The sequence below is a fragment of the Atractosteus spatula genome, chromosome 2, assembly GCF_055471065.1.
Source record: "Atractosteus spatula isolate fAtrSpa1 chromosome 2, fAtrSpa1.hap1, whole genome shotgun sequence".
Classification (NCBI taxonomy): Eukaryota; Metazoa; Chordata; class Actinopteri; order Semionotiformes; family Lepisosteidae; genus Atractosteus; species Atractosteus spatula.
The window spans coordinates 18,346,398-18,356,411 of NC_142707.1; the positions used below are offsets into that span (position 1 = coordinate 18,346,398).

Genomic DNA, 10,014 nt, shown 5'->3' on the forward strand with positions numbered 1-10,014 from the left:
ACAACACACACCCTCTTGCCAGAGGTGGTAGGAAGAACAGGTGGAACAAATAAACACTACACAGTCATGAACATGTTTGAAACATGACAGGACAGGACATGAACATGTTTGAAAAGAGCTTTGGGTTTGTTTCTCTGTAGCTGGCCTAGTGGTTGTTTTATTGATAGTTTCATTTTTTATTACACCTCGAAGTGGCATGAAAAAAAAACAATAAACAGCTAAGATTTAAGATTAATGATGTTATGAAACCAAACTAAAAGTGTGTTCACATCTCCCTTGAATCCCCCCTTTATGGACAACGAGGCTGGGACCCCCTGCAGAGTGAGAGGTGACCAAGGGATAGTTGCGAAGGTGCAGATGGGGTGGACATTTGATATCATAAGAAAATCAGTGCCACGGGTCGTACTGTAGTATAAGATATACTTTATCTGACCTCCATGTTCTTAACTTAAACAACCTTTAACCAAGATAGGTACAGTAGCTGCGTCAGCATGCATAGTCTGCAAAGGAACAAGTAAAGGTTTATTACCTTTACTTGTTCCTTTAACCAATACTGTTAACTCTCACGAAAAGAAAGAACAAACTATTTTCATGTTTATTTTGCTTTTCTTTTGGTCATTTAGATTGTTTAGAATATAAACACAAAATATACATTATTTGAATGCATACTTAAACTCGAAAAAAACACATCACATTCAGAACAGACTATACAATAAATGATATTTATAAATAACTGGTTAACTGAGTAATCTCACTTTGTAAAACAGCCCCAGGGTTTTATACTTGATGTACTCTATACAAAAGACATTACTGCTTTATACCAATTCATTTGCACATGTGACAATATTTATTTTGTTAATGAAAACTGAACTTTGCATAGGCCAGTATTATTTCATATACAGTCTATTGCAATATATTAACATATTAGGGCAATATTATTTATGCAATAATTAATAATTATCTTGTTTAAATGCAATATTTGTTCTTCATGGTCTAATACAATTTTTAAGGATCCAAAGGGGGGCGCCAGAGCTTTTTATATACAGCTAATTTTGAAATACACAGTGAATATTTGGCAACATTTTTTACAGCAGCTTATAAGTAGAAATCTCCTTCTAATCAAACTTCTCCCAATCTTCGGTGTTTTGGTCACTGACTTGTATTTGCAACTAGCCAGCAAATTCTTTAAAACAAATTTTAGTCAGTAAAATCTTTTTTTGTTTGTTTAAAATGTAGTAAGATAGGCTGCAACATTTTATGCATATATAACAGCTGTGTTTTCAATAGAGGAAGTATAATGCAGTACTTTTCAGAGCCATACTACAGATGCAGCCATTCAAAATGCGCGGTAAAAACCCGCGGTACAGTAACCTACCCACAAGCCACCGCAGGGCACCGGAGGGCACCGCGGTAAGTGATTGGCTGGCCAAAATGACCGACAGGGGCACTCGTGGTGCATTGGTTGGTAGTGCAAAGATTTAATCATTTAATGTCTTTACTGTGCACATTTTAATCCGCTTAGTTTTGAATATTTATATGGATTTTACCACTAAAGGGAAATTTTAGTAGCTGAGCATAAAAAGAAGAGGAGCATAACGCATCTGAAGGTCATAAACGATATTAATTTAGGAACATAAACATTACTGTATGTATGTAAACTGTACTGTGTATGGCTGGTCTTGGTAGTTTAAAGAAAAAATACACACCAGTCTTCCATTTCTCCCTAAACATTTTAAGCATGAAAGTTTTATGAAACGGTACCCAAATATGCGATTGCTGTATAGAATGAATTTTAATTTAAAAAAATTATTTAACACGAACATTAAGCTGTTTACATCTTCCGCCTGAGAACAGTCACCCGTTGCTACCCAATGCAGAAACACAGCCACTAACTAGCAAAGAGAGGACATTAGCTACCCAATATGATAAAGAAATAAATGATTATTTTGTTTATTTCTTTTGCACATTTATTTGAACATTTCCATCGATTGTACAAGCACTTGGAAACTGTCCAATCCCTAGTTCATCAGGCATTTTACCGGTCTGGCGCCGGTCTGTGTCTTCCAGGATATAATGCCAGCGAACTCTTGTTTTTATGTCCACTATAACAGACAATCTCCTTTGCTTTTAACCGAGCGTTTAATAATTTCCTAAAATGAAAATGATTTACTTTATTTCCCTCACGGGATCAATAAAAGTATCTATCATCTGTCTAAACTATGGGACAGAATTCTGGGGTCTCCCCATACCAGAGATTATGGTAGGGCTTCAGAATGGTGATTGGCTGACACCATCTGACACCCCTCTGATTGGAGAAAAAAGACGTGCTGGTTTGCTATACATACTGTACCAGGAAGAGGATTTCTTTCCATTCAAAACGTGTATTTTAAAAGTTTAAGAAGTAAAAACCTTACAGCGTACACAGATTTCTAAACTGATCAGGATCGTTATCTTTGTCTTATGCATAATAATGTTCACCGCTCTGTCCAGCAAATTAATAATAAACTTTATTTTATATAGCGTTTTAAACGAATAAGTAATTAGATTGCTCATAAACCTAATCACTTGCTTTTTCTTTTTATTTAGGCTCAGATTTCAACTATAGATCGTATTATTAATAACCATAATAACAACCAACCAACAAAAACAACCATATAAACATAATACCAACCAAAAACATAGATAACAACCACAATACAAAATCAAATATATCAAACCATTTTACTATCGCAAAGTCCTCCAATTATCATAATCCCGCCCCTTATGCAAAACCAAACCTTCCTCACATCCCAGTTTATCCTATTTATCATAAACAAAATCCACCTCAATTTTCAACATAAAGCATTACACAAAATCAATACCTCAACACTCCATACTCAACAACGATAATTCACAAACAGCCAGAACATGTAACTACACATTCCCAAACAGACCTAATTTCCATAGCCCCGCCCCTTATGCAAAACCAACATCCCTCCCCTGTTCTCTCCCTCCCCTGGCGGTTGTAATTGTTTTTATTTTCAAATAAATTTTAGCAAAGTCATGTATTTTAAAAATCTTAAGATTTTTATATTTATGTCTTCATTTAGTGGTTTCATTAGTGACAAAGGCTAAACTTTCTTGGAAAAATGTCTTTTATGTAAACCATGTTTGCTATTAATTCATTCAGGGCTAAAATATGTTCATTGTCTTCTAATGAAAGAAGGGTTCCTTTCGCCGTAGTCGGGTTGAAATTAGAAGCTTGCCACGCCCGGACTGTTACACCAACGCATTAGCATGTTAAAGCGATTTCATTGAGGAGCCTAGCCTTTAACTAGTAAGTACTGTACTTACTGGGTTTTTGAGGGGGGGGGAGGTGTCTTTCGCTGGAAATCTCGCCTCCTACTTTGAAAATACCCGTGAAACCGGTTCAATTCGTCACAGCCAGCACTCCTGCAGAGAGGGGGGTTGTACTTGGAGTGTATACAGTACACGCGTTATGCTCTTCGTTAATGTCTAAGCCGGAACATATCATTATATCTCATTTTGTATTTCTTAAAAAAAAAATCGTTTTCCCAGCCTAACAGTATTGTTTTTAACCTGTAAAGCGCTTTGAGGAGCCACCTTTAAAGGCGCCATATACAATAAAGTTCATTATTATTACTATTGTAAATTTGCTGGACAGAGAGGTGAACATTATTACACAGAAGACAAAGATAGCAATTTACGTTGCATTGTGTATCGTGCTGCTTTAATACAGTTTTAAATAATTAAAAGTCTAAACAGTATCAGCTTTATTTATGGGTTTTAAATAAAGGTGATTTAAACGCGATTTAAATCAATATAAATGTTTATATTGTAACGAATAGGTGACTATTCATTGTTATTAAAATGACTTAAATTCGATCATGTTGTGATATTTAGAAATATACATTTGTTTGGTGCGAGTGAAGTTTTATTTAATCTCTGAGCCATACTGATTCTTCTGGAAGCCAGTTTCCGCCAGGGAGTAAAAAAAAAAAACACACTATGGTATTCTCTCCAATGCAGTGCAGTTAAAAACATACCTCTGATGCTGCTCCTAAATGAATATCGTTTATGACCATCAGAAGCTTTATGCTCCTTTTCTTTTTTCCAGTGGATTGAACAGGGAGAGGCATTTCATGATGTACTTTTCACTGATGAAACAACAGTGGCTCTGGAACAGTTTTTAACCATGTCGTTTTATAAAAAGGGGAGATATGTACACGTTACTGAAGCTAAAAGTTTAGCCTTTGTCACTAATGTAACCACTAAATAAAGATATATAGAAATCCCTACGTTACAGACTGTATATGGCTGGTATTGGTAGTTTAAAGAAAAAATACACACCAGTATTCCACTTTCTCCCTAAACATTTTAAGCATCAGAGTCTTACATGTGGTTATTTCGGAAACGTTTGTACGTGCTCCTTCTGACCATGTTACTGTTTACTGTTACTGACCATATTAAGTTTAAGTGCCTGTGGACACTTTTCCTGTCCGTGGGGGGTGGACCGTCTTTCATTAGAAGGTTAGTCTGTTCTACTCTGAGAATGTAGAGGGGGTGGAAAGTGCCCGCGGTCATTTAATTAGTATTAAAATTCGCACTGATTCCCTTGCGAAGATACGGACATAGGAATATTCGTGCGTGGTCAAAAAATGGCATAAAAACGACAAAGTGAAGGCTGTGAAAACATTCACAATGTACTTTATACACAAAGCAAATATACCCCCCCCCCTCTCAATTCAATTCAAGCTGCTTTATTAGCATGACAGATGGGTACAATCAGTGTTGGGTATTTACTTTGCTTTGAGATGCCACTTTTAAAGGTGACATATAAAATCAAGGCTTTAACTTGCTTTAACTCCGCAAGTCTGAGTTCTTGTGTCTGTCCTATCCGAACCCGAAAGTATTACAATATGTATCTTTATAGCAGGTGGTGTACAGCTTTTTAGTATAGATTACACTTTTCTAAAATGTATTTAAAAAATAAAAACGATTACAATCTAATCTTTCCACGTTTGATCCCAAAATAAATCTAAACGGGGAGAAAGCTATGCTGAAAGTTAATTAAGATACTTAGAAGACAAAGATATCAATTTATGTTGCATTTGTCTGATTGTGAATCAAAAAACACATATATTTAAACCCGCATTTGCGATTTAAATCAAAACGTTATTTAAATCAATATAAATGTTTATATTGTAACGCCTAGGTGACTATTCATTGTTATTAAAATGACTTAAATTCGATCATGTTGTGATATTTAGAAATATAAATTTGTTTGGTGCGAGTGAGGTTTTATTTAATCTCTGACTCAGTGATGGCCTGGCATGGTGAGGTGCGCTGGCAGCTATGTGGTGTTACGCAGTGGTGGCCTGACACGGTGAGGTGCCCTGGCAGCTGTATGATGCAGTGGTGGCCTGGCACGGTGAGGTGCGCTTGCAGCTATGTGATGCAGTGGTGGCCTGGCACGGTGAGGTGCGCTGGCAGCTGTGTGATGCAGTGGTGGTCGGGTATGTAGAGGTGCACTGGCAGCTGTGTGTTGTGACGCAGTGGTGGCCTGGCACGGTGAGGTGCGCTGGCAGCTGTGTGATGCAGTGGTGGCCTGGCATGGTGAGGTGCGCTGACAGCTGTGTGGTGTGGCGCAGTTGTGGCCTGGCACGGTGAAGTGCGCTGGCAGCTGTGTGATGCAGTGGTGGCCGGGCACGGTGAGGTGCGCTGGCAGGTGGGTGATGCAGTGGTGGTCAGGTATGTAGAGGTGCACTGGCAGCTGTGTGGTGTGACGCAGTGGTGGCCTGGCACGGTGAAGTGCGCTGGCAGCTGTGTGGTGTGACGCAGTGGTGGCCTGGTACGGTGAGGTGCGCTGGCAGCTGTGTGGTGTGACGCAGTGGTGGCCTGGCACGGTGAGGTGCGCTGGCATATAATGAATATATTCATGTGCATCCAACACACAGTTCAACGCTAGCAACTACACAAAATCTAAAATATGAGCTCTACTTGCCACTTACAATACCAACAGTACCAGCTAACTTTAGTAGTGACATTTTCATGGATCTTTTTAACAATAAAATTTACAACATCAGACTTCAGACACAATTAAACAGGCCTCAAAAAAGTCTGGTACAAACATTTTCAGCATGGTGAAACATGGTGAACATTTCCACCACTGCGTCACACCACACAGCTGCCAGCGCACCTCACCGTGCCAGGCCACCACTGCATCACCCAGCTGCCAGCGCACCTCACCGTGCCAGGCCACCACTGCATCACACAGCTGCCAGCGCACCTCACCGTGCCAGGCCACCACTGCGTCACACCACACAGCTGCCAGCGCACTTCACCGTGCCAGGCCACCACTGCGTCATACCACACAGCTGCCAGCGCACTTCACCGTGCCAGGCCACCACTGCGTCACACCACACAGCTGCCAGCGCACCTCACGGTGCCAGGCCACCACTGCATCACCCACCTGCCAGCGTACCTCACCGTGCCAGGCCACCACTGCATCACACAGCTGCCAGCGCACCTCACCGTGCCAGGCCACCACTGCGTCACATAGCTGCAAGCGCACCTCACCGTGCCAGGCCACCACTGCATCATACAGCTGCCAGGGCACCTCACCGTGTCAGGCCACCACTGCGTCACACATATTTTAGCGCCATATATTTCATGGATATTATGGAATATAATGGATGGATATCTTAGTTATCTTTCTAGTTCACAGGTTTGCATGCATAATTTAATTTTGAAAGCCACTGAGACATCAGGTACTACTGTTGTATTTATGAAAAAGAAACAAAACAAAAAACATACTAACAACTGTGCCATCCTACTCCTTAGTTAATACATTTTATTATTCATAAACAGTTAACATTGTTAGCAAAATATTTTGAATTATATTTAACCCTATTTTTTCTTTAGTTTTGTATTTAACTTATTATATGATAGTCAGACTTAATGTATATTTGAACAATGAAAATATATTTTTACAAGATTTTACATTAAGCACTTAAAATTAATATGGTTAATAATAGTAAACTGTAACATGCTGTAACAAGATCGGTTAAACTGTGAAGAAAATGCTTTCAGAGAAAATGTTTCAGGTGTGAAGAACATAGATCTCCAATGCAATTTCAACCAAACCTGTTCCCACACACCCTGCCCCCACTACCATTAGAATATACACAAAGCACTCAAATCTTTCGAGCTAATGATCAGGTGACCCGAGAGAGAGCGAGAGAAACACCAAGGGGTGCGGAACCAGGGAACTATTTACATGGAAAACGGGCGATCTCCCCAGACTGTCCGCCCGTTTCACTGTTACCTGGATACCTCTTTATTTAGAACTCACTAACACTGATTTTTAGTTTAGAAGGATTCAAGTAGGGTTTTAGATGAAAGGCAGCGACCTTAATCAAGCCCAAATCATAATTGAACCCATTCAGAGCCTACATTACATTTTAGCGTTTCATTCTGAGCAGAAGACCCTCACACCTGAAGAAGGGGGAGGTGTTTTTCGCTGGAAATCTCGCCTGCTTCTACTTTACAACCGGAGTGCTGGCTGTGACGAATTAAACCGGTATTACAGGTTTCAATCACAGACCATGTGACATGGGAGTCAGGAAACTAACACAGCGCCACCAGATTTGATAACGCTATAAAAACGCTATAAAATAATGTGACTTGGCACAGAACAAGTTTACAGCACAGTACAATAATAAATGCTGACCATGACTTTAGAAGCATAAATTGCCTTACACTCAATTTAAACACAGGCTGTCTTTAGCCCTCTAAGCTGGTTCATACAGAAATGTAGAGATCCAGGCTCAGAACACACAGCTTCATTAGCGAATACATATGCAGGACAACTAGAGAAGACGTTTTACAGAGGATGGATTTTTAGAAACATCCCATCAGTGACATCACTGAAGTCAACTCCTAGGTACTGTAACTGTCGTGTGGATAGTTTCACAAGAATCAGACAAAGGTTTAAGCATCGCTTGTTCTAGATAAAACTGCAAAAAAAAAAACAACAACCCATAATGTACTTCTTTGCGGCTCTGTTTGCCCAAATCATATATTCACAACGTGAAATCTAGAAAATAATATTACGTAACCAAAATCCGCAATATGGAAACAGAACCTGTGTAATTGTTGATAGATGATGTACTCGTAACATTTTTTCAAGACGAACTACAACATTTAAAAAATGACTTGTATGTACTTGATATCTCTAATCAATCCACGGGTCCCAGCACAAAACGAAAGTAAAACGCATACCGTTTCGCGCTTCTTATTAGTTGCTCAAAAGTAATTTGACCGTATGAAATGCATAATATAAACCTAGAAACATATACGTGAGCAGTACTTAAGCACTGTAGTATCGGTGTTAAGACATACCTCTCAAATACTGTAAATCAAGTTAAAAATATCTCAAGACCGATTCTGGTCATAATGAAACCATGTTTCGTGTATGTTTTCTTTAAAGTACCGAGACCAGCCATATACTGTATGTTTATGTTCCAAAATTAATATCGTTTATGGCCTTCACACGCGTTGCTGTATGCTCCTATTCTTTTTATGCTCAGCTACTAAGATTTCCCTTCAGTGGTAAAATTAGATATGAATATTCAATACTTAAACGGGCACAGTTAAGACATTAAATATACATATACATACTGTATACAGTACAGTTTGCATACGGTAATATGTTTATGTTCCTAAATCAATCTCTTTTATGAGCATGTGAAAGGCATGGTGAATCACTGTACTTTGCATGATTGGAAACAAATGCGTGATTGCGAAATGCTGTGGTGTTACTTTTAGAAAGACGGTCAATGAAAAAAAGAATGTTGACCAGGGCAATACTTTGAGTTTACACTTACAGCTTGTCCAAGGTCATTCATTATTAATACTATTAGTAATATCTTCGTTAAAGACTTTGATGGCCACAGCTCAAACATGAGAGGTTGAGCTTTATTAGCTCCACCTTGCGGAAATTCCGGATACTATTATTTTGCTTGTCGTATTATAGGAGAATTTACGGTAACTCGCGGTATTTACCGGTAGCTTGCGGTAGACTGCGTACAGCGTACCGCAAAATAATGCGGTATCGCCCACGCATTTTGAATGGCTGCATCTGTATATACTATTAAATGATGTACCTTAAGATTCCATTTAGCAAGCCTAAAACTAATGTATTTAATTATTTGCAACACAGCACTACAGCCTACTAGCCTTTTTGTTTTTGTTTTTCAGGTGTGGGTACAAGGAATTACTACAGGAAGATTGGCTATGAATTGGAAGGGCCATATATGGTGAAGCGCTTGGATTGAGGGTCAGAGAGCTAAGGTTCTGTAAATACTGGAGGGAAGATTGAGCCCTAAAAGCCTTGTTTGACTTTTTTTAACCTTGCTGGTTCTCAATGCATGGGACAATTTAGAAGGAAGAAATCTTTCAAACTCTGTTGAGACCTGTTTTTTTGTCAATACGTTTCTGACATGTACATTTACAAGAAATAAAGAGTCTGTTAAAATTTCTTTCTACTTTTTACTGGGGAATGGTATCTAACTATCACTTTATAAATGAAATGACCAGTCACAAAACAAGAATAGACCACCATTTCTAAGTCCATTAGAGTTCAGTCTGGGTCACAGCATAGTAGTTTCTGGTATTATGTCACTCTGCCTTAATCTCTCAATTTCTCATTCTCAGTATAAGTAATAGTAACAAGTTACCACAAAAAGTAAACAAATTTGAAACTTTAAAACTAACAAAAAATGTGGCTTCTCATGCAATTTTAGAAAACATTCGTGAGTTTTCATGACAAAAACTAAGGCAATGTGCAAAAATCCCAGGGAGGTTAATAATAATAATAATAATAATAATAATAATAATTGCTTACACTTATATAGCGCTTTTCTGGACACTCCACTCAAAGTGCTTTACAGGGAATGGGGACTCCCCTCCACCACCACCAATGTGCAGCATCCACCTGGATGATGCGACGGC

General features: G+C 38.8%; 1 protein-coding gene across 2 annotated transcripts in view; it reads left to right on the plus strand.

Annotated features, from left to right (window-relative positions):
• elp3 (elongator acetyltransferase complex subunit 3) overlaps positions 1 to 9,541 on the plus strand; it is a 69,311-nt gene extending 59,770 nt beyond the window's left edge. For both annotated transcript variants that reach the window (XM_088938374.1, XM_088938383.1), the window contains exon 15: positions 9,262 to 9,541. In XM_088938374.1, the coding sequence (XP_088794500.1) occupies positions 9,262 to 9,338 (77 nt within the window). In that variant the 3' untranslated portion in view covers positions 9,339 to 9,541. The remainder of the gene's footprint in view (positions 1 to 9,261) is intronic.
• Positions 9,542 to 10,014: the final 473 nt, after the last annotated feature.